The sequence below is a fragment of the Budorcas taxicolor genome, chromosome 17, assembly GCF_023091745.1.
Source record: "Budorcas taxicolor isolate Tak-1 chromosome 17, Takin1.1, whole genome shotgun sequence".
NCBI lineage: Eukaryota > Metazoa > Chordata > Mammalia > Artiodactyla > Bovidae > Budorcas > Budorcas taxicolor.
The window spans coordinates 45,109,819-45,134,034 of record NC_068926.1 but is presented as its reverse complement, the minus strand read 5'-3'; the positions used below and the strand labels follow the sequence as shown (position 1 = coordinate 45,134,034).

At 55.7% G+C, this 24,216-nt stretch overlaps 1 protein-coding gene across 1 annotated transcript; it reads left to right on the top strand.

Annotated features, from left to right (window-relative positions):
* Window positions 1–34: 34 nt before the first annotated feature.
* On the top strand, window positions 35–6,242 carry NOC4L (nucleolar complex associated 4 homolog). The gene is made up of 15 exons (XM_052654552.1): window positions 35–235; window positions 603–723; window positions 1,220–1,326; window positions 1,583–1,690; window positions 1,846–1,995; window positions 2,079–2,178; window positions 2,258–2,292; window positions 2,629–2,679; window positions 2,770–2,881; window positions 3,118–3,178; window positions 3,564–3,674; window positions 3,828–3,988; window positions 4,075–4,157; window positions 4,451–4,564; window positions 4,670–6,242. The coding sequence occupies exons 1-15, from the start codon at window positions 35–37 to the stop codon at window positions 4,787–4,789; spliced, it is 1,635 nt and encodes a 544-aa protein (XP_052510512.1). The 3' UTR covers window positions 4,790–6,242.
* Window positions 6,243–24,216: the final 17,974 nt, after the last annotated feature.

Below are 24,216 nucleotides of genomic sequence, written 5' to 3'. Positions count from 1 at the left end.
GCCAGCCCGCGCCTCTCCTGCTCGGCGCGCAGCGATGACGGCAGGGGCGGGGCGTGACGTCAGTGGCGCGCCAGGCGGCGGAGCGACGGGTCTGGTCTGTCCCGCGTGGGGTGGCGGCATGGAGGGGGACGCCGGCCCCGGAGACGCGCGGCGGGCCTTGGGCCACCTAGTGGAGGCGGTGCTAGCCAGCCGCGGCGAGGCCAACGCCGTGTTCGACATCCTGGCCGTTCTGCAGGTGGGGACACGTGTGGTGTGGCGGGGGTCGCGGCCGTGTTAGAGACCCGAATGGGGGTCTCCTCGGGCTCTGACGAAGTGGGACTTGGTCTCGGATGGGGGCAGATAATTGTGAGGTGGAGTCCAGGGCTATACCAGAAGTTTTCTCCAGCCTCGCAGGGCTCTAGGTTGGAGGGTCCCGGAGGGGCGCGGGGGGAGCTTTGGCAGAGGTGGGATGGGAGAGTCACGCCGGGATCAGGGGTGGAGGGGGATAGGGTTGAGGTCCTGGTCGAGAAGGAGGGGGATAGGGTTGAGGTCCTGGTCGAGAAAGGGATCAGGGGCCACAGTTCCTGACGGGGTACCCTGTGGACACCGGCTTCTCCCCACAGTCTGAGGACCAGGAGGAGATCCAGGAAGCCGTGCATGCATGCAGCCGACTTTTCGGGGCCCTGCTGGCCCGAGGAGAACTGTTTGTGGGCCAACTGCCCTCTGAGGAGACGGTCCTGACAGGTGAGTGTCCAGGAGGGCCTAGTCTTGACAGGGTTGGAGAGGGACTTCGCTGACATGGAATGAGCCCCCCAGCCCCACCCTAAACTCCATCAAGGGCCATGCAGGTGGGTGGGATCGGGATTATATTGGGGGAAAGGGATGGGGTTCAAAGTAGTACAGACTTTGAGCCCGAGTTTAAGTAAAGGATGGATGGGGTGTGACTGTGTCTCGTGCCTCTTGTGTGATTTGACCTTCTGGAGCGTTGGCTGTTAGTACCACGAAGATTTAGGTTTATGTGGCTGGTCCTTGGGTTGTCTGGGTCTTGGGGTGAGGAGAGAGGGCCTAGCCCAAGTAGGGCCTGCCCTGCCTGCCTGTGGGAACGTGCTGGTCTCACCCCAGGTCTGGAGCCACAGTGACTCGTTTCCACTCGTTCCCTGGTTGCCCAGAGTAGAAGGCAGGGGGAGGTTGGGGCTGGCACCAGTCAGGGTGTGGGCTGACCACCCAGTCCCGCCTACAGGGTCCCGGGGGGCCAATCGCAAATACAAGATGTGGATGCGGCACCGGTACCACAGCTGCTGCAACCGCCTGGGGGAGCTGTTGGCTCACCCCTCCTTTCAGGTCAAGGTGAGCTGGGGTGATTGGCTTTGCCTCTTACCTGCACGGCTCTCTGCACAGCAGGGGTCTGGGGCTGTGACTGCAGACCCCTCTCTAGGTAAGGATGTTCTCTCTTTCTGTGGCTGGTTTCGAGGGTGTGGGTTCATTCTGTCTCCTGACTCTGCCCGGAGTGTGGTTTTGCTGGCATGCAGGTCTAAGCACCAGTCTGCAGGGGGTAACGTGTGGTGGATATGCAGCGTGCTCCCTTTGCCACCCCTCCTCCTAGGAGCTGGCCCTCAGCACACTTATGAAGTTTGTGCAGCTGGAGGGTGAGCACCCGCTGGAGAAGCCTAAGTGGGAAGGCAACTATCTGTTCCCCCACCAGCTCTTCATGGTAAGTCTCGGGGTCTCCCCCGGCCATCCGTGGGTTGTGGGGTTGAGGGGACTTTCGCAGCTCCCCTAGACTCTGCTCTGTGAGCTCCACGCCTGGGCTGCCTGTCTCGGGGGTGGGAGAGATGCTCAGTGCCCTGCCCTGCTCCCCCCATGCAGTTGGTGGTGGGAGGCCTGCTGTCTCCAGAGGAGGACCGCTCCCTGCTCCTCTCCCAGTTCCGGGAGTATCTGGAACACGATGACATCCGCTACCATACAATGCAGGCCGCCTCTGACACCGTGGCCCGGGCCACTGATGGGCGCCCTGAGGTGAGCCACCCAGGTCCCTGGGAGCAGGGAGGGAGGAGGCAGTGGGTATGCAGCATCCAGGTGCTCAGCCTGGCCTCTGGCAGGTGCCCCTCACTTTCTGGAACAATGCCTTCATGCTGCTGTCCTCTGTGAGCCTGCCCCGCCAGGAGGGCACCCTCTCCAGCTTCTATGTGAAGCACACAGGTGAGTGTTGGGGGTGGGACAGCGGGCAGGAGGGGCCCGGCCGGGTCGCACGTCTGGTGACCCCTTGTGTTCCTTGCAGAGCTGTCAGACAAGTGGAAGGTCATTCATCTGAAGGTGAGACTCCCGGGACAGATGGGTGGTTGGCCTTCCTGGGAACCACCCAATCCTGGGCCAGCACCTTCTTCCTAGCCTTGACAGTGGGGTCACAGGAGGACCCGAGGGAGAGAGGATGCCCACAGGCATGGTTCCCGGAGGTCAGAGGCAGCCTGCCCGGACCTCTTGGGTGCTGAGTGTTATTGCCAGGGTGGGCTATGAACACTGACCCTGTGGTCCTGAGGGAGGTTTTCTCTCGCCACGACCCCTTAACTCCTGTCCTGTTATCAGAGGCAGGAGGAGGGTGGGGTGGCATTGAGAACATGGGGGACCTCGACCCCTGCCGCTTCCCTGCAGGAGCACAGGAAGGCCTTCCAGCAGATGTGGCTCCGCTTCCTCAAGCGCCAGGTAGGACGAAGGGGAGGGACCCAGGGCAGGGCTCCAGTGTGGGGCTCTCGGGATGGGGAAGCCGGCACCCTGACCTGCTGCTTCCCACAGCTGCCTCTCCGTGTCTGCAAGAAGGTGCTGGTGATCATGCACGACTCCATCCTGCCCCACCTGGCGCAGCCCAGCCTCATGATCGACTTCCTCACCCGCGCCTATGACATCGGTGAGCAGGAGATGCCCGGCGGGCCCAGAGTGGGACCGGGCATGGGGTGGTGCTTTGCATTCTTGGATGCTGGCATCCAGCAGGGTTGAGAGCAGGGGCCCAGCTGGTCAGCAGTATTTGTGCTGGAGGTTTTTTCCTACCTCCCATCTGGCGGATGGCCTCTGGCTTTGCTGGAATCTCATTCTCCGAGTTGGGGTGCTATTAGGTTGGGGCTTCACAGCTGTGTCTGTCTGCAGGTGGAGCCATCAGCCTGCTGGCCTTGAATGGACTTTTCATCTTGATTCATAAACACAACCTGTGAGTGTCTGCCTGGGGGTTTGTGGGCCTTTTAGCTCTGCTAAAAGGTCCTTGACCTGAGCTGGCATTTTTTAAAAACTTACTTGTCTCTTTCTGGCTGTGCTGGCTCTCCATTGCCACGTGGACTTTTCTCTCGTTGAGGCGAGCATTCTCTAGTTGCAGTGACTTCTCTTGTTGCGGAGCAATAGTCATGGTACACAGGCTTAGTTGCCTCATAGCATGCAAGATCTTCCTGAACCAGGGATCGAACCCTAGTCTCCTGCATTGGCAAGTGGATTTTTTTTTAACCACTGAGCCACCAGGGAGGCCCGCAGGTCGGGGTTCCGATCTATTCCCTCTGTGGCTTCTCCCTGCACGTGCCCCCCTCACTTACCTCACCCCCTAGAGAGTACCCTGACTTCTACCGGAAGCTGTATGGCCTTCTCGATCCGTCCGTCTTCCACGTGAAGTACCGGGCCCGCTTCTTCCACTTGGCCGACCTCTTCCTGTCATCCTCGTGAGTACAGGGGTGGGGATGGGACTAGGGGACACCTGGCCTAGCTCAGTGTGACAGGGGCCACCTGGGCCCCACCGAGTCCTGCAGGGTAGGAAGGGGAGCTAGGGGCCAGTGCAGGGGGCAGCAGGGTCTCACACCCACTTCCCTGCCCAGGCACCTGCCTGCCTATCTGGTGGCTGCCTTCGCCAAGCGCCTGGCCCGCCTGGCCCTGACAGCACCCCCTGAGGCCCTGCTCATGGTCCTGCCCTTTATCTGCAACCTGCTGCGCAGACACCCGGCCTGCCGGGTCCTCATGCATCGGCCCCGGGGCCCTGGTGAGTGCGGCTGGAGGTGGAGGAGGCCGGGCCGTGAGGCCAGTACGTGGGGGTGAGTGGAGATCAGCCCTGGATCTTGTTCCTAGAGCTGGACGCTGACCCCTATGACCCCGCAGAGGAGGACCCAGCCCAGAGCCGAGCCCTGGAGAGCTCCCTGTGGGAGCTGCAGGTGAGGGCACCCTGGCTGCCCACATCACACCCTGAGCTTCCTGGAGCCACCCTCCCCAGGGCACTCCCCCTGCCCACCTGCCCAGCTCCACCTGTGTGTCTCTGCCCAGCTCCTTCCTCTGGCCTTTGTCCTCCAGGATCCCATCTTGCCCCATCACTTTGGGTTCCCAAGGGAGTCTCTGTCTCTGTCTGGAGTTTCCACTCTGTCCCCCTCCCCCGGCTGCTAAAGCGCTGGGATGTCCACTGCTCAGTGCTGCCCGAGGAGGGCTGGTGAAATCCCACGTGTCCCTCCAGGCCCTCCAGCAGCATTACCACCCCGAGGTGTCCAAGGCCGCCAGCGCCATCAACCAGGCGCTGTCCGTGCCCGAGGTCAGCATCGCCCCGCTGCTGGAGGTCACCGCCTTCGAGGTAAGGGCATGGGGCGGGGCTGCAGTGGAGAGGGTGGAGGGGGGCAGGGGGATGGGGTGGCCGTGGCTGCACAGTGCAGACTGACTGTCCGTCCTTTCCTTGCAGATCTTTGAGCGGGACCTGAAGAAGAAGGGGCCTGGGTCGGTGCCGCTGGAGTTCATCCCAGCACGGGGCCTGCTGGGCCGGCGGGAGGACCTCTGTGCCCAGCACTTCACGCTGAGCTGACCCTGTGCATCCTGCTCCCCACCATCCCCCATAAGTGGTTTCATAAGAGAGCTCTTCGGGTGGGCTGGTAGGTGGGGGTCTAGGGAAGCCCACCCCCTCTTCCTTAGCCTGTGGGGCTGGGATCAGTGCTGGCAGCGTGCCCTCACAACTGCAGTGTGTTGCTAGCCTCGCTGGAACATGCTACCCAGGGACCCTCCATTCTCTGCAGCCTGGTGGGGACACAGGTGGGGGTTTATGGGGGGAGGGGGTACAGGAGCAGTCCCTGCCCCCAGGGCTGCAATTACAAGCATGCTGGTTCATCCCTCCAGCCCCTCCATGCCCTGATCAGAGCAGGTGCCTTGGCCACAGGCCAGCAGCTGCTTGTGTTTCCAGGATGGTTGTTTTTTTTTTAAAATCTCCTGTTTTACCGTGGGTGCTTGGTTCTGCATCTACAGCAGTGACCCCATTTCTTTAAGAAACTGGTTTATTCAAGCACACAACTGGTGCTAGCTTACATTTGGCAGGGACTGAGCAAGCCGTGGCGGGGCAGGGGGCCCAGCAGGGAGAGATGCTCGCTGCCCCCAGCAGCCACCTGTCCCCACCGTGTTCTGGGCATACCCCTCCCCACCTCCGCCTGCACTCCTGTTCGGAGGAGCAGGGCGGAAGCTCACAGCAGACACCGTGGGAGTCACAGCAGGGAATAGTTCAGCCAGTTTGGTCTCCAGGGACCCTCACTGCTGGCCCAGGGTCCTAGTGTGTGCTCAGCACCCCTTTGGGAGCAGCACACGGCATGGCCCCACTGTCCTGAGAGAACCAGGGACGCTCCTCCTCGACCTGGAGATCGCCTTGTCCCTGGGGCGCAGGGCTTGCCTCGGGGGCCCCTCATGCACGTTCCTGGTGCGTGGTTTCCGGGGTCCCGGACAGCCTGGCACCAGGAGTGCTCAGTGAGCGAGAGGCTGCCATGGCCTCATCAGGGACACCAGGGGGCAGTGCTGGACGGGCCTGAGTCCTCTCGCTTTTCTTGAAAAATAGCAGTATGTAAAAATTTTAAATAAATTATGAAATGTGAACATGTTTTCTTGGTCTTACGTGGGTTCAGCCTCCTGTGCTCCCCGCAGTTCCTCACTTGGGGACGCCCGCCCTCAGCCACTCTGACCCCTAGGCAGCTTCACTTTGCGATGGTTGAGGGGGCTGAGAGTGCCCTTCCCAGGGGCCATGCCATTGGCTAAGTAGCTGTAGGTGAGAAGTAAGTGGGTTGGAGAGGGGATTTGGGGATATCCTGCTGGGGTCTTTTTTCTTTCCCCGTTTCTGTACTCCTAGAATGACTACATCCTGTGTGCTGCCCACCCTCCAGGAGAGGTTAGGTACGCCCCCAACCCCCACCCCATGTAGACATGTTATTTGTGGCACTGGGGACGTTGTTATTTCCTAGCTTGGTAGAGTTTTTACAATCGGCTTTTAAAAATTTCAGATATACAATGAATACGTTTTTGGTATAAGATATACAATGAATACGTTTTTGGTATAAGATACACAATGAATACGTTTTTGGTATAAGTATGCGCATCTGATATTTGGGGTATACTAATTTTTGAAAGTTGAAGTCCACAAAGCATAAAATTAAGCACTTTAAAATGAATGGCTCTGTGACATTTGTGCGTTTATGGGTGTGTGACCACTACCTGTATCTAGTTTCAGAACTTTGCATTGCCCCATGGGTGTATATCTTGACCCCTCCTGCTTCATGATGAAGCCCATTAGAAGGCATCTGAGAACCAGAAGCCCCCGCCTGGAAACCCACAAGGCAGAGGCTCTGCCATCCTCTCCCTCTAAGGTTGGGTGGCCGCCACGAACTGGGTCAGCCCCAGGCCTCAGGCAGAAAACAATCCTGAGCGGACACGCGGGGCCCGCACCCTCAGGCAGAGGCACCTGCGCTGGGGTCTGGAGGAAGGTGGTGCCATGCCCACCCCGGGGAGTCTGGCGTCTGGTGGATGATTTAACCTGGTCCAGATCAAGGGCTGGCCTTTGTCTGGCTCCAGGAGGGACCCAGGCCCTGGGCATCCTGTCTCCTGGGATCACTGTCCATGGGGCTGGGGTCCATCAGCGCCCCCAGTGGGGCTTTGGACTGAGTGGTGTCCACGCCCCCTCCGGAGGGGCTGTACACTTCCCTGCAGTAAATTGGGATTGTGAGAACAGAGACCTTGAGTGCCTGGGGGAGTCCTCCCAGGCTGTTGTCCATCATGAGGGAGTTTCAAGGACCCCAGACTTGGCAGTCAGGGTCAGGATGGGGATGTTCTTGGGGAAGGGAGTGTGCATGACATTGGAGGGCCCATGAGAAAGAGGATCCCTGCATCTGCTACCCCACCAAGCACTGGGGGAGGGATGAGACCCCCCCAACCGACCCCACCTTGATAAGGATCCCCGGGTGATCCAAGCAGGGCAGGAGACACCTCCAGAGAAGGAAGGTTGGTGGAGGACCTTGGATGGCGCATCCAGGATTGCTGGAGACAGCAAGGCAGACAGGAGCCTTACAGTGGGGAAGAGAGGACCAGTGGTCTCCAGACAGGATGGTGGGGAGGACATGCCTCTTGGGGTGCCAGCCAGGACAGGTAGTGCCCTGTGTGTCAAGGGACCACCAAGTCCTTCCCCTGTGACCTGAGTCCAGGCTCCTCACAGGCAGCCCCATGGGAGGTGGGGCTCCCATACACACCTTGGCCCCCCACCCTGCCACCTGCTCAAGGTGACAGCTTCCTGTGGCTCCAATCTCAGGGCCACCTCCCTCCCTGCTGGCTCTTCAGCTCTGGTCCCTGGAGCTGCTCCCAGATCAGGTGCTGCTTCTCTCTACCGGCCCTCACCTTGGCACACACACCTCCATCCTGACACCACCAGGGAAAGGGGGCACCCTGGCCAACAGAGACCCCATTTCTGCCTCACTCAGAGTTGGAGCTTGAAACAGAATTTGCATCCTGCTGCAGAAACACAGGGGTGCAATGTCCCTTGCAGGTCCCATGGTCCTGCCTCTGAACTTACTGAGACCCAGTGAGCCGGGGACACAGAGTCCCCTTCCTGGATCCATGAGCGGCCCCCCACTGACTGCCCCTCTGCAAGAGTCGGGCTCCAGGGCCTTTGGTCCAGAGTTTGCCCAGAGTTTCAGAAAAGCTTGAAGGGAGGGCAGTGTGCTCAGTCACTGGGGCCGGGAAAGGGGGTGGATGCTGCCCACTGTGTGCCCAGCACACAGTCCGTATGCTGGTACATCCCAGGCATGCAGGGCAGTCCTGTCTCCGGAGCTGCCCTCCTTCTGATTCTCAGTCTCTCCCTCTCTCTCTCCCTGTCTGTCTCCCTGTCTCCCTCTAGGAGATGAATGAGGCTGGCCGGCAATTAAGTCATAGTCACACAAGTAATGAGGAAGTCCGACGAGACGTGGAGAACGCTCTCCAGCGATAAGGAACGCTCAAGCATTTCACTAGCATTTAGCAAATTAGCTGCAGAAAATTGGATGTCAGAGGCGTGTCTCCTGAGACGCCAGTCAGGCTTCAAGCTGGGGGAATGCAGCTGCCCCCCAACCAAGGGTTTCCCGTTGGACCAGGGGCCAGGGTAGGGGGGTCCCCTCAGCACTGAGTCACCCTCCTCCGAGGGGGGTCCTCGATTAATAGAAGCCACTCCTGCCCTGCAGCCTCAATCCCATCTTAGCAGCTGAGGGTGAGGTCACAGCCTGGTGCCCACCAGCTCAGGCTCCACTCTATGCGCAGAAAAGTTGCTTGGACCATCCAGGTCTCAGTTGTCTCATCCACAAAGCAGGCGGTTCCAGGAGCCTCAGCTGCTCGGGAAATCACCCTAAAACTTAGTGGCACAACAACATCGATTTCGCTCGCGAGTCTGTAGCCTAGGCAGGGCTTCGAGGGGACAGCTGGCCTCTGCTCGGCTTGGCAGGAGTTGGGCTGGCTGGAACCTCAGGTTGAGCTCCCCTGAGGCCTGGGGTGTTCTAGGGTGAGAGTGGGAGCAACTGAGCTTGTGTGTAGGGCCATCAGAGGTCATACAAGACCTGGACCACTGACATTGTCGCAGGCTTAAAGGCTTGTCCAGGCAGATGTGCTATAATAGGGAAGAATGTTTCTCACTGCACAATTCATCCATACCCATCACTGAACTTCAGTAATTACAGAAGCAGACATAGGTGGGAAGGGAAAAGTCACATACAGAGAACCTGTGAGACTTTGAAATGATCAAGAAGGTTCCCAGGAGATGTCTTTGGGAGGCGGGGGACTGCGCAGTGGGACCATCTGCAAAGCTTCTGCAAAGGCCTGGAGGTTGGCTGGTGGCAGTAGCTCACCTCTGCTGCAGAAAGCCACCAGGACACAGTGGGCATGAATGCTGTGTGCCAAGAAAACTCTCTATAAAAGCAGGAGGAAAAGTCAGTTTTCATTCTAATCCGTGTCATCTAACTGTTTTCTTGGGCTCCAAAATCACTGCAGATGGTGACTGCAGCCATGAAATTAAAAGACTCTTGCCCCTTGGAAGAAAAACTATGACAAACCTAAACACTGTATTAAAAAGCAGACATTACTTTGCCGACAGAGGTCCATCTAGTCAAAGCTCTGGTTTTTCCAGTAGTCATGGATGGATGTGAGAGTTGGACCATAAAGAAGGCTGAGCACCAAAGAATAGATGCTTATGAACTGTGGTGTTGGAGAAGACTCTTGAGAGTCCCTTGGACTGCAAGGAGATCCAACCAGTCAAATCCTAAAGGAGATCAGTCCTGAATATTCATTGGAAGGGCTGATGCTCAAGGCGAAGCTCCAACACTTTGGCCATCTGATGCAGAGAGCCAACTCACTGGAAAAGATCTTGATGCTGGGAAGGATTGAAGGCAGGAGGAGAAGGTGATGACAGAGGATGAGATGGTTGGATGACATCACTGACTAAATGGACATGAGTTTGAGCAAGCTCCAGGGGATGGTGAAGGCCAGGGAAGCCTGGCATGCTGCAGTCCATGGGGTCGCAAAGAATAGGACATGACTGAGCCACTGAACAACAACATAGAAAACTCTCTACAAAAGCAGGGGGTCAGATCCAGCCTGCGGGCCGCAGCTTGTCCACCCCTGGTCTAGCGACCTTCTTAGGTTATATCTGTGTCCAGGTCTTCATTAGTGGACATGACCAGGGACATAGTTCTCGTCCATGGAATGAAGTTGGTCTGTAGGAGGGACGGTCATATCCCTTCTGCAGGTGAAAGGGGCCAGCTTGGTATCATTTTGGGGGATTCACTTCAGTTTTCCCGATCGGCCTTCACTTGGGTTCCCCGGGAACTGTTTGAAGTCTTTCCAGCCCCTTCCTTAATCACTGGTTAAATAGACTTTGACAGAGGCTCATTTGTATCTGCAGGGGAGTTATATTTTCCCCTTTTTATAGGAGTTGTCCATTAACGGCCCCCGGGATATCAGTACCAGACTTGACCATGGTTACCAGCTCGATACACATCTGTCTCCTCCTCAGGATCCTTTAATTAAAAATGGCAGCGTCACATTGTAAGTCCCATGAGCCCTCGCCTCCCCTCTGCCTGGGCCACGTACAGGCACAGCGCGTGCACACAGCACTCTCTCTGACTGGCTGCCCCCAGTGTCCCCTGAGTTGTGATATATTGACTTTTCATTGAATGTCTGTCATTGCAGTATTGATTCTCCTTCTGTTTTTCTTCTTTAGGCTGTGCTCTGCAGCATGTGGGATCTTAGTCCCTGAGCAGAGATCAAAACTGTGCCCCTTGCAGTGGAATCTTAACCACTGGGCTGCCAGAGATGTCCCTCCACCCCCACTTCCCCCCCGCCACCGCCGTCCTTTTTTTGACCCGTGAAAAGTATTTGTTCTCATTTCCAAGAGGCTGTGACAAATTTCTAGTATTCCTGGACACAACAGATTCTTGGGAAGTGGATTGAATATTAGACGCGTGACCAGGTGTTCTGCCAGGAGGAGGTGGCATTATCTGCTCTGTGACACTTTCTGTGTCCCTCACTCTGCATCCTTGCCACGCCCAGAGTAACTCCCATGTGCCCTGGGAAGGAGCTGCCGCTGACCCCGTCACAGGGCAGGGGGCAGAGGGGAGGGATGGTCCCGAGTAGTGGGGCCTCCGCCTTGATGCCCCCACCCCCCAGGAAGTGGAGTTCAGAGAGGTGAGTTTTCACCCTGGAAATCCGAATTTCTTACCAGAAGAAGGGTCTCCTTTGTACCCCCTCCCCACCGCGTGGGACCTTTCGCTGTCTACAAAGCCGTTCAGTGCTGCGCCCCTTCCCCCGCAATCCTGGCTGGGATATTGAAGCCCATCACACGCTATGCTGCGTGAGCCTCCCCAAGCAGGGTGCAGCCCAATAGCCCCTGGGAGGGTGTGTGCATTTCCCCACGGGGCTTCTACCCCTCTGGTTGCTGTCAGTGTGTAACAAACTGCCCCCAAACTCAGTGGCATGAAACAGCCCAAACACCCAAGTCCTTTGGGTCAGGAATTTAGACGGGGGCCCCCGGACAGCTCACTTAGCTCCACAGTATCTGGGGCCCCAGCAGAATGATGGAGTCTACAGCGGGGCCTGGTCATTTGGAGGCAGCCAGACTCCCAGGGCTGGTTCCTCAGCTCCAGGGGCCTCAGGAGTATGAATCCCACATGGCAGGTGGGGCTCTGAGAACATGTGGATGCTGCTTGGCTTTTTAAAACTCAGCTCCAGAAATCTTCTGGGGCCACTGTCTATGCTCCCAGACTCAAGCGGGGAAGGACATGAACCTCAACTCTGAACTGGAAGGGTGTCAAACCATGGAGCCTCTGCTGACCTTGGGCTGGGGGAGGGGAAGGTCCTTCCTCTTACAAGCACAGGGAGGAGGGCTGTGCATGGGGGAGCCATGGGCAAGTGACCTAGCCTGGCTGGGCCTCAGAGTCCTCATCTGTAAAGTGGGGACAAGAACAGCACTGATCTCATGAGAGATGAAAGCGAAAGTCGCTCAGTCATGTCCGACTATTTGTGACTCCATGGACTGTAGAGTCCATGGAATTCTCCAGGCCAGAATACTGGAGTGGGTAGCCTTTCCCTCTCCAAGGGATCTTCCCAACCCAGGGATTGAACCCAGGTCTCCTGCATTGCGGGCGGATTCTTTACCAGCTGAGCCACAAGGGAAGCCCAAGAATACTGGAGTGGGTAGCCTATCCCTTCTCCAGTGGATCTTCCCAACCTAGGAATTGACCAGGGTCTCCTGCATTGCAGGCAGATTCTTTACCAACTGAGCTATCGGGGAAGCCCCTCATGAAAGGTAAATGAAGAAATGTGGGGGAATTAATGTCCAAGGGCCGCATAACAAGCATCACAAACTTTGAGGCTTAAAACCACAGGAATTTATTCTCTCGTGGTTCTAGGGGCCAAAGGTCTAAGATCCAGAGGCCATGGGGCCATGACCCCTCTGAGGTTCTAGGGGAGGGCCCTTCCTGCCTCATAGGGTGGCCGACAGTCCTTGACTGTGGCAGCCTGCCTGCCCGCCCAGTCTCTGTGGGAGGGGTGCTGTCTTCACATGACTTCTCCTTGTGTGTCTGTGTCTAACCTTATAAGGACTTCCTATATGGAATCCAGGGCTCTCCCTACTTATGACCTCATCTTAACTACACCTGCAAAGGCCTTATTGCCAAACAAGGTCACCTTCTGATGTTTCAGTGGATGTGAATTTTGGGGAGATTCTGTTTGACCCATTACAGTGAAAATGTGTTGAGGAGACCCTGACCCAGCCAGTGCTCACCCGATGGTAACCAGTGTCCACCTCAAGGGATCAGTACTGTGTGGAGGTGGCCAGAGATGGTCATACTGGGTAAACAGACGCTGGGGCCTGGCCTCTCCTATCCCGGGACTGGTCAACTTTAGCCCCTTAAGAAATTTGGTCGGGGACTTCCCTGGTGGTCTGGTGGATAGGAACCCACTTGCCAATGCAGGGGACACAGGTTCGAACCCTGGTCCGGGGAGATCCCACACGCCGCAGGGCAACTACTGAGCCTGTGTGCCCAGAGCCTGTGCTCAGAAGCAAGAAGCCACTGCAATGAGAAGCCGGAGCACCACCGCTAGAGAAAGCCCACCATCGAAGACCCAGTGTAGTTATAAATAAATGTCATTTTAAAAAAGAGATCTTGCATATGCTCATATCTACTTTTAAAAAAACATATACACGCATATGCCTAAAATATCACTTTAAAAATACCCAAGAAATGATTTTGTTGTTGTTCAGTTGCTAAGCCGTGTCCGACTGACATGTGTTGTCCAGGGACTGCAGCGTTCTCAGGCTGCAGGTTGATTAGAATTTCAGCTGGTGCTTGGGCACCTCTGCAGAGGTGGCAAGAGAGCCCGGGGCCCCATAGATGAGGGAGGCGTGGGGCTGGGTTTTGATTTCCCTAGAGGATGACAGCTCCAGTGGCAGGGAGCTCGGGGCCTTGCTGGAAGGTGGCCTGACTTCAGCAGGAGGACCTGATGGGACAGGAGGCCAAGTACAGCTCTTCTGCTTTGGGCCCATAAGTCAAGAGCAGAACCAAGCAGGGCTTTAACTTCAGGTCAGAAGTAAAGTCGGCTTCAGTTTAGGATAACTGAGGGAGGTAGCCACCAGAGGCCTGGTTGGCGTGGGCCAAGGGGGCGACCAGGCCGGGCACCCCCAAAGGTGTGCCTTGATGGGCACTAAAACGCTGCTACCACCTGTCTTCCAAGTTGTCTTCCTGGCCTGTGGTTGGCATCAGCAAGGTACAGGATTGGCTACTCAGATGCAAATTCTCCTTGAAGGGAAGATACAAGGCTCCCTCATCCACCATTAACAGGGGCTTGATCCATTTATCACATCTTGTGGTGGGTAGAGCTGTGTCCCCAGAGAGCTGCTGCTGCTGCTGTTGTTGTTGAGTCACTCAGTTGTGTCTGAGTCTTTGTGACCCGTGGACTGCAGCACTCCAGACGTCGCCGTCCTTCACACATCTCCCAGAGCTTGCTCAAACTCATACCCCTCGAGTCGGTGATGCCATCCAACCATCTCATTCTCTGTTGCCCCCTTCTCCTCCTGCCCTCAATCTTTCCCAGCATCAAGGTCTTTTCCAGTGAGTCCGCTCTTCACATCAGCTGTGTCCACGTCCTAAGCCTGGAACCTCATGGGGCAAGTGGGGTTCAGTTAAGGATGTTGAGGTAGGGGTCTGCTCTGGATGGTCCAGGGCCCCCATGGATCACAAGGGTCCTTCTGAGAGGAGGAGGGCCGGAGTTAGAACGCTGAGGAAAAGAGACGTTAGCAGAGGCTGGAGGGAGGTGCTTTTGAGGGTGGAGGAAGGGGCTGCCAGCCCAGGGCAGCGGGCACCTCCTGGAAAAGGCAGGGAGCAGAGGGGCTCAGCTTCCACGTCATCTGGGGCCTGTGGGGATTCTGGCGTGAGACAATGAGCACAGGCCTTCTCATGCATAGGCTGTGGCACCTGCCGTCGGGAGGGGTGAGGGCAGCCCCCCAGCCTCCCCACAACCCAACCTCACTCTTCACTGTGTCCCCCACTTTCCTGCCTTTGTTTGAGGGACACAAAAGCTGCTTTGTAAGCATTTATTTATTTATTTGGCTGTGCTGGGTCCTGGCTGCGACCCACGGGATCTCCCATCTTCATTGTGGCATGCAAGATCTCTTAGTTGCCACACGTGTGGGAATCTAGTTCCCTGACCAGGGATCGAAGCCGGGTCCCCTGCACTGGGAGCTCGAGTCTTAGCCACTGGACCACCAGGGAAGTCCCCGGAGAAGCTGCTTTTGCAGTAAGCGATTCTCTGATGGCAGCAGCCTTGGACCAGGGTCCCTGGGCAGGGAGGGCCTCAGCAAAGCTGTCCTCCATGCCCCTCCCACCTCTAGACAGACCAGCATGTCCCTGGTCTGTCTGTCTCCATGGCCCCATCAAGGAAACCTCAGGAAATGGCTGTACAGTCCAGCCCTTCGATGTCTGTCTCCATGTGCCCTGGGCTTCGGGACTCAGAAGCTTGTGGTCTGAGTTCCAGTTTGGAAGCGGGGCTGGAGACAACTCCTCCACCGAAGATCCCCTGGAGGAAGCCACGGCAACCCACTCCAGTATTCTAGCCTGGAGAATCCCATGGACAGAGGAGCCTGGTGGGCTACAGTCCTTGGGGTTATAAAGAGTTGGACATGACTGAAGCAACTTAGCATAGTGACAACTTGGCTCCTTTGTCCCAAGGCATGTGGCTTTTCAGCAGGGGACAGTAGGACCCTACCACCAACCTCCTTCCTGGACTCAGGCAGCCTCAGGCTGACCACTCAGCACTGCCCTGCGGGACTGCCGAGGTCCAGCCTCAGCAGGGTCCAGGGATATCCTCAGGATGGACGACGTCGGCGAATAAAGAAAGATAGATAAAGAGGTAAGAAAAGAGACATGGGGTGACCAGGCTTCTTCGGTGAGCAAGGCCCATTTACTTTATTCTTCTCGGGGCTTTTATACCCTGAGTTATACATACAGCAAGGTGAAAAATGCAGAGTCAACTCAACATTCCATCAGTAGTAACTTTTATCGACAACAGGTTCCTTCCTGCAAAAGTCTTGTTTTCTGTACATCATCTTTTATTCTGGAGGCCTGTTGATATTCCATGACCTCCTTTTGATAAAGGGTGGTCAGCCAGAACACCAGAACAATGATTTTCCCTTAAAGTGTTTCTTCTTAAATTCTTAGCCTGTGTCACCGTTAAAGCACAGAGTTACACTTTTATGGAGCAAAGATTCAGCGGGTTACAGCAAAGAAAGAACTTATTAACTCAAAGTCTAACGTTGCTAATGCTAAGGCTATTACTTGTTTCTTCTACATCCTGACTATATGCACTCCCAGGAACACAATGGGTAAGGGATGTGAGAACTTGGCAGCAAGCATTGCATAGGCTCAACAATGTTGCAAGAGTCTGGATAAAGCTGCCAAGTAAGCTAGAATGCTAACAGGGGGTTTGAAACACTCCTTTCATGGCCAGGAGATTTAGAAACTAAAGCCCTAAGTTAACTCTTTCCAGAGAAATGTGGTCGAGGCAGCCCCCTGTTAATGTCAGAGGAGTTGATGAAAGGCATAAAATAGTAAGACATATTCTGGTTTGGGGGTAGATGCTCGAGCAAGTTCAGGGGGTCCCTTGAGTCCTGATCTCGCCTTTGCCCATCAGGCCTCTTCCTCATGACCTTTGCCATGGGTGGGATTCTCCACGCTGGCTCCCAGCACGGGACCACTTTCTGAACCAGGCAGGACCCTCTGGAAGCAAGTGAGGGCCACCTTGAGCCGGTTTGTATCCACAGAAGCCCGAGGCCACATCACTGGGAAGACAGTGTTGGAATTTCCTGTGGCTGCTATAGGAAATGAAAGGCTTGAGATGACACAGATGTATTATCCTATAGTCTGCAGGACCAAAGTCCACAGAGTCTTGCTGGATGAGATCAAGGTGTGGGTCAGTTGGTCTCTCTGGGGCTCCGGGGAGAATTGCTCCCTGTGTTCTCTTTTAGAGGCGCCTGTGTCCCCGGGCTCCCGGCTCCTCCCTCCAACTCAGAGCTTGTGACTCCAACCTCTGCTTTCATCCTCAGGTCTGCTTCCTTGCGCTGACCTTGGGCCCGTCAATTACCCAGGACAAGCTCCGTACTGCAAACCCCTTAATTTAATCTTGTCGGTAAAGTGATTTAAAACAAAATAAAATTTTTTATTTATTTATTTTGGCTATGTCGGGTCTTAGTTGAGGCACGTGGGTTCAGCTGCCTGTGGGATCTTAGTTCCCCAACCAGAGATCAAACCCGAGTCCCCTGTATTGGAAGGCAGATTCCCGGTGAGGGGCCAGCCTCCCCGGTGGCTCCTAGGAGCAGGTTACAGCTAGGCCACCATCACCAACAGTACCTCAGAGGAGATAGCATGTCACTTCCAAGATTCAGCATGAAAGACCACGGCCTCAGTCTTCAGGGTCCTCTCTCCATCACTCACTCCTGGGTCACCAGCTGCCAGGCTGCAAGGAAGCTCGGCAGCCTGGGGGAGAGCCACGTGAGATGTCCTGGAAGAAAAAGTTCGGAGGCCAGGTGGCCAGGTGCACACAGGATCCAGGAGGTGTCTCGGGGGGTGGTCTGTGGGGCAGATAGAGGGGCTTGGCCAGCACCTTCGGTCAGGACTAGGAGCAGGACCCTCTGGGTTGGCTCTGCACTGCTGCCTGATTCCAGAGCTGGTCATTTTTATTGGTTGTAGCAACTGCACTCTGAGGAAAAATTACTGTGCTGTGAAATATTTCCCCTTGCCTCTGCAGTCAATTTCGGCTTCATTTAAAATTCAATAATGGCATGGCCATCTTCCCGGGCAGTGGCGGTAATCGCCTTTGGTGGCTGGAAATGCAGACTTAGGAGACCGACAGGGCTCTATCACGCCCTCCCCAGCCACTGCCCCACTTCTTCTGTGCCTGGGTGAGACCTGTGAGGGTCCCAGGGGGCTGCTAGAGGGTCGTGGTCTCGAGTGGCTCCTGGGAAACCCTGTACTCCAATTCCTTCACTGTCCAGCAATGGGATTGCTTTTTAATATTTCAGAGAAGACTGGGAATCCTCTCTGAGTTTGCAGTTTATTTCACTTGGACCACAGAGCTGACCTCGTTCATTTGCTCTGGCTCCAGGGGGCGTCTGCAGGCTTCTGGCTCCATCTGCTCTGTCGGTGCTTTTCTCTCCTGCTCCCAGGATCTTGCTGTCTCTCTCTGTATCTGTTTCCCTCCACAAGTTCTCCCGGCTCTGCGCCCCCTTCCTTGCTCCCTCCTCCCTCTGACACCCCACTTGGCTGCATCCACCCAGCCAGGGGCCTTCTAAGGGGTGGTGTGATTGCAAATTCACCTCTTGGCAAGTGGGAGGCACTTTGATGCCTTTTAATTTCCTTTTCCTGAAAACATACGTGACTCACATGGGGGCATTGATGGGCTCAGGTCCCTCTGGCGATGATGGCAGGGTGCTGTGGACAGGAGGAAGGGGGCTTTCTGCTAGTTGGGTGGAGGTGGGTGGGTGCTGAAGGAAGACCTCAGAGCTCTAGAGTAGTCACCACTGTCATATCTCATCTCCCTCCACACATTTGAGATGTCCCCTGAGTCTAAATGCCAGCAATTCACTCACAAAAACGGGTGCTGTGCAGAACTGACCCACAGAGGCTGGTCTCTGAGCTCAGCCAGTGCCTGGCCAGGCAGGAACAGCAGGCAGCCACTCCCAGCAGATACTATGCTGAAGGTTCAGGGTGTCGCAGTATTGCTCACAGAGCCAAAAATTGTTGCCGTGTCTGCTTGGCAGACTTGTGGCTGAGAAGCAGCAAGACCTCTGGAGTTTGATTATGACCCATCTCTGATGGATAAATGGCCAGGGGCTGGCCGCACCTACCCCATCAAGGGCAAACACTTTGAGGGGTCCCAGAGACTTGCAGAGACTGATCCCTGCCTCTAGGACATCCTGGATCATTGCTCAGTGTGTTAAGCCCAGGACTGTACCCTCCTGGGGACCACAAAGCCCATCTCTGCCCCACAGGGCCCAGCAGAGAGTCTGGGTTGGAGACGTGTGAGGACTGGGGTGTCCCTGCCCCCACCCCCAAGGCTCTGTACTACCTACTGTAAGCAAAGGGAGCCTTTTCAGTGTACAGGGCTCAGGTGGGAGACAGGGCCGAGCAGAGGCAGTGCATGGGCTGGGGGAAACCTGATCCTTCACTTTTGCTTCTGGATCCAACTGTACCTGAAGCTGAACCCACACCTCCCTCCAAGAAATCATATGAAAATGCTTTGGTTCTGCAGCTTAGGGGACCCCAAGACTACACTCAGGTTTAACAATTCATGAGAAGGGCTCAGCATGGCTCAGTGAAGCCAGAGGACTCATGATTTACTTCAGTGAAAAGCCCAGACTACAAATGCAACAGGAAGAGCAGTGCATGGGGCCAGCTCAGGAGAGACCAGCCACCAGCTCCCGCCGCCCCCTCCCAGGGGTCATGTGGGTAGTGCTGAGCTCTCCTAACTGTGACATGTGACAGCGTGTGAAGTGTGGCCAACCAGGGGGCTCACCCCAGCCTGGGGGTCCAGGATTTTTACTGGAGCTTGGCCACATAAGATGACTACACACATGGCTGACCTATCTTGCCCCCAGAGGTCAAGCTGATACCACACGGCCCAAGACCCCCAAGTAAACAAAGACACTGATTGGACAGGACCTAGGGCCTGAGGTCACTTCCTAGGAGCTGGTCTAGGGCCAGCTCTCACTTTGAGCACAGTTAGTCTTTTACTACACAGGGTCTTCTTGAGACACTGGAGCAAAGGTGCACAGCCAGGCACCCTCAACAATCTTGGGCACATCACTGGATCCATCCAGCCCCTAGATCGAGCCACGCCTGAAGCCAGAACCATATATTTTTTTCCTCACTTCTGAGCCAAATTTTCCCTTTATCATTTGAATCGGTGTGAAGAGCTTTTCTATCTTGATTAATTTGTCCCTAGAGCCCAACGTTATGCAGTTTCTGAGGAAGTGTGGTCTAAACCTGCCCACAAGTTCTCTGTCATACTTCCCACCCAGACTGCATGACTAGCAGGGGTCCCATGTTGGGGGTCTCACAGTCAGGAACCCCACAGGCAGTGGAGGCTCAACCACACCCAGCCCCATGAGCCATTGTTGAGAAGCTGGGTCGGCTGGGCTCTGGGGAAGGGATGGTCATTGTGGGCGGGATGTAGGGGCTGACCTGTCCTCAGGGCTGGGCTGGCCACGGTGGGGCCGGTGAGTACTGAACCGCTGCCCCCGTGTGTCCCACGCCTCGGAGCCTTGCCGCAGGCTCAGGCGTCTTTGTGAGGACTTGTGATTTCCCTGGACTGCGGGCGGGGGTGTGGTATGATGAGGTGGGGGTGTGGGTCTGGAACCTCGGCTTCCCACTCATCATGCGATGGCTCAGCCGAGTAACCAGAGCCGAAACAGCCCCTGCCCACAGGCTCGGAGGCAGTCCTCAAGCCATGTGTGTTCTGGGAGCGGGAGGCAGGGAGCAGGATTCACCAGCTGAGGGCAAGGGGTGCAGGGCTGGGAGGGACCCTAGTCTGACCGCATGGAGCCGCCAGCAAAGCTTGCCTGTCACCTGAGGCCGGGAGCTGGTGGCTGGTGACTGTGGTCACAGACCTGATCTCGCCACTGATGGGACGGGAGCTCGGGCCTCGGCTGTCCCCAACCAGAGGTTCCTCCTCCTCCTTCCAGCCAGACCTGGAGAGTGCCCTGTTCCCGTGCGGAGGACAATGCCTGCTCCTTGACTTCAGCCACAGTCTGGCCCCCAGGAGGCTCGTAAGCTTGTCAGCTGAAGTATGTCCACCTGGCGCTTCAGCCTGACCTGTCTGATCAACCTTCAGATTCTTCCCTGGTGGGGAAATTATGTTCCCAGTGATTTAGCTGCTGAGTTGAAAAATAAAATTTAATACTTTCTCATAAAACACACCTGGCATCCTTGGCAGGCAGGGCTGTCAGAGGAGCCGGTTTGGAGGCTCTGACCTGGATAAAGGCTTGTTCAGCTGGATGGAGAGGGGGTCACCTTCTGGGGGTCCAGACACAGGGTGCAGATGAGGTAGGCGTGAATCTTCAAGGAAGATGGCCCCGCATGGTCAGAACTGGCTCCTGGTGGTGTGGGCCTGGACTAGCATTTGGGAACCCAAAGACCACGGATGGCATGGGGCTGGATGGAGACTGGGGCTGGAGGTGCGGGCAGACTGGTGGGAACTGGGATGAATACCCTCCGGGCCTGCACTTAGGGTCTCTCCCTTTATATTCATTCATTCATACATTTAATTATTCCTTCATTCAAGACTTACTGGCACAACCATGAGTCTGAGGCATTGCAGAGATGAGGCTGCAGCCCAAAGTCCCTGCCCTCCTGGAGCTTGTATTCTAATCGAGGCCGACAGATTGCAAATGAGACAAAATTTTTTAAATGTTCAGTGTTCCAGAAGGCAGTGAAGGGAGAGAGCACCGGGGCAGAGACAGGAGGTGAAGAGGGAGCCCTGGAGCCTGGGGGGCAGGGTGAGGGAGTGGGGAGGACTCCCAGGGCAGGGACCTCTTGGAGGCTGGAGTGACTGGAAGTGGGGCTGCAGGCTGGAGCTCTGAACATGAGGTGGGAAGACCACTGGAAGCACAGGGGGATCTCCGTTTTGGGGGAAAAGGAAGGGAGGGTTTTGGGGAGGTTCGGGCAGTTCTCAAGCCAGTGCACTGGGATCAGCTTTCCCCCAGCAAGTAGCCACGTTGGTGACTATCCCTGTGTGTTCTCAGCTGTCAGCTGCAGAACCAGGCTTCACCCCGGGGGTGACTCAGCACAGGCAGAGGTGGGGGCCTCTGTTCTAAGGCTGAGCCCTGGTCTGCAGTATCATGGCTGTCTGGGCACAGGCTGAAATGGAATTTCCAGACACAGAGTATTGCATAAGGGAATGAGTTTATTAAGAACAAAGAGCAGAGATAATGTGGGCACTATGAGCACAGAGCGCTGACCTCCTGACAGGCCAAGCAGCGTCGACTATTAGAATAGTGGGCCAGCTCAAGGGAGACCCGACCCCTTTTGTGGGTTGTGTGTGGGCCGAGTCACTCAGTCGTGTCTGACTCTGCGACCCCGTGGATTGTAGCCTGCCAGGCTCCTCTGTCCTTGGGATTTCCCCAGCAAGAATACTGGAGCAAGTGGCCATTTCCTTCTCCAGGGGATCTTTCCAACCTAGGAATCAAAGCCGTGTCTCCTGTGTCTCCTGCACTGGCAGGCGGGTTCTTTACCACTAGAGCCACCTGGGAAGTCCCCTTTTGTGGGTTAGCAGCCACTGTTTATAGCCCAGGACAAAGAAAGCTCCTGCTGAAAGGGCGGCATCAGGTGATTGGTTTGGGCACTGTAGGTTGAGTACCGGGGTGGATATTTTTGCCTGACATGGGGTCAGGGAGCTAGCCAGTAAGGATCAGGGATCTTTTGGTAGTGGTTACAATGGGTCTCAGAAGCTTCCCAGGTGGCTCAGCAGTAAAGAACCCACCTGCCAATGCAGGAGACATAAGAGACACGGGTTTGATCCCTGGGTCAGGAAGATCCCCTGGAGGGGGGCACAGCAGCCCACTCCAGTGTTCTTGCCTGGAGAATCCCATGGACAGAGGAGCCTGGTGGGCTACAGTCCGTGGGGTCGCAAAGACTCGGACATGACTGAAGCGACTTAGCATACACACACAATGGGGCTGGTTCTGGGCCCTGCTTCTGTGACCTTGGTACAAGGCTTTGCACCAGTGGCCTTGGGGTAGGACTCTACACCTGGATCAGTGTGGGGTACGGTTAAGTGGAAGCTCACATCTCAGGTTCTTCTCACTGTCTCTGGACCCAGCAGCCTCCTGTGAAAAGCCCATGGCTGGAGCAGAAGTGGGACAAGGCCTTTCAGTCACCCTGTGTGATGGCACAGGTCAAGGGACACGGCAGGAGAGAACGAGGGTGGGATTTCTCCCAATGCACTTTTGTAGCAGCAGAGGTGGGTCTGGATCTGGGGAACTTGCTTAGCACTGATGCGCTGGGTGTTCTTTCTGTTGCAAAGGCTCTGGGTGCTGGTCGCTGCCCTGCAGGTGGCCCTGCCTTCCCGCCCTGGGCCCTCCAGGCCCTCAGCTCCTCCACCCTCTGAGCTGAGCTGCCAGAACACTCTTTGGGGTGGGGAGCCTGCCTTCTCCATCTCACAGGCTTCAGAGCATCTGTTTGCCCCTCCAAATCCGCTCCCATCCTGCCCCCTCAGGGGCTATACCCAGGGCTCAGTGGGGATGGAGTGTGTGTGAGGGGGTGCCTCTCCCCAGCTCCCTCCACCGCAGAGAGGCCTCAGGCTGTCCCTCAACTGAGGAAGGTAAGGGGCCCCAGTCCCAGGAGAAATTGGTGTCCCCTGGCAGGGCTCTGAGGCCCTGACAGAGACAGGGACCTCCCACCCCCCATCCCGCTCTGCCCTGCCTCACTCCCTGCAGCCCTGGAGTCATTGCCTGCCCTGTCCACACAGTCTGGACGGAGGAGACAGGGTGCCCCTCACAGTCCCAGCTCAGGGCTAGCGCCCCCAGCCTGGGGTGCTTTGTCACAGGGGCCACAGGGAACTCTCAGAGACCCTGCAGTGCCCAGGTGGGAGATGGCACCAACAGTAGATGGGGGGGAACCTGGGTCTGGATCCCAGCTTTTGGCCTGGATCCAGGCTGGCATCTCTGAAGCTGGGGAGAGGGTGTGAGTGCCAGGAGGAGTGTCCATCCCTCTCCCATCAAGCGGCCTGGGCGGGGGTCCCCCGGGCAGGCTGGTGATTAATGAGCTTTCATTCCTGAACTTTCTCCTTGTCCAGAAGTCTGGGTTATTAATGGACACTGACAGGCTTTAGCATAATCAATGAAGCAGAAGTAGATGTTTTTCTGGGGTTCCCTTGCTTTTTCTATGATCCAACGAATATTGGCAGTTTCTCTGGTTCCTCTGCCTTTTTTTTAACCCAGCTTGTACATCTGGAAGTTCTCAGTTCACATATTGCTGAAGCCTAGCTTGAAGCATTTTGAGCATAAACTAACTTACTAGCATGTGATGGGCTTGCTAGATGCTGGGCTGGCCCCAAAGAAGGGCACACTTCTTACACAGCATTGAGATGGACTGATACCAGACCCTCACCTCTGCCCTCTGGGGCTCCAACCCCAATACAAGCACTCACTCTTCCTTTTCAATTAATAGATTATTTTAAAGAGCGATTTTAGGTTTATAGAAAAAACTAAGAAGGAAGTACAAAGAGTTTCTATGAATGCCCATTGTTAACCCCTTGCAGTCATTGGTATATCTGTTACAATCTGTTAAACTGAGCAGGCAACACTGACTCATGTTAATAACTGAATTCTGCTGTTCACATCAGCAGAATTCACATCAACACCCTCTCGGTGCTGCACATCCATGGGTTCTCTGAATGCACAATGCCACCTCCCCGCCACTGTCCCACATGGAAGAGTTCTCTGCCTTGAAAGGTCCTGATTCCTTTCTAAAAATGAGATATAATTCACTTATTAGGAAACGCACAGAGAAATGTTCAGTTCAGAGTTCTGATGACTGTCTATACCCAGGTAACACCCACTCTAGCAATATATTTGGAGAGTGTGCCCACTTCTTCTGGGAGTTCAAAAAGTCTCTCCCAGTTCCTTTCTTTTCCCACCATCAACATCCCAACAGTGGGCAGATGTTTACTCCTCCCCAGTTCTCAACATTCAGAAAACTAAGATCATGGCATCTGGTCCCATCCCTTTATGGCAAATAGATGGGGAAACAGTGGAAACAGTGACAGACTTTATTTTCTTGGGCTCCAAAATCACTGCAGATGGTGACTGCAGCCATGAAATTAAAAGACGCTTGCTCCTGGAAAGAAAAGTTACGACCATTCTAGACAGCATATTAAGAAGCAGAGACATTACTTTGTTAACAAAGGTCCATCTAGTCA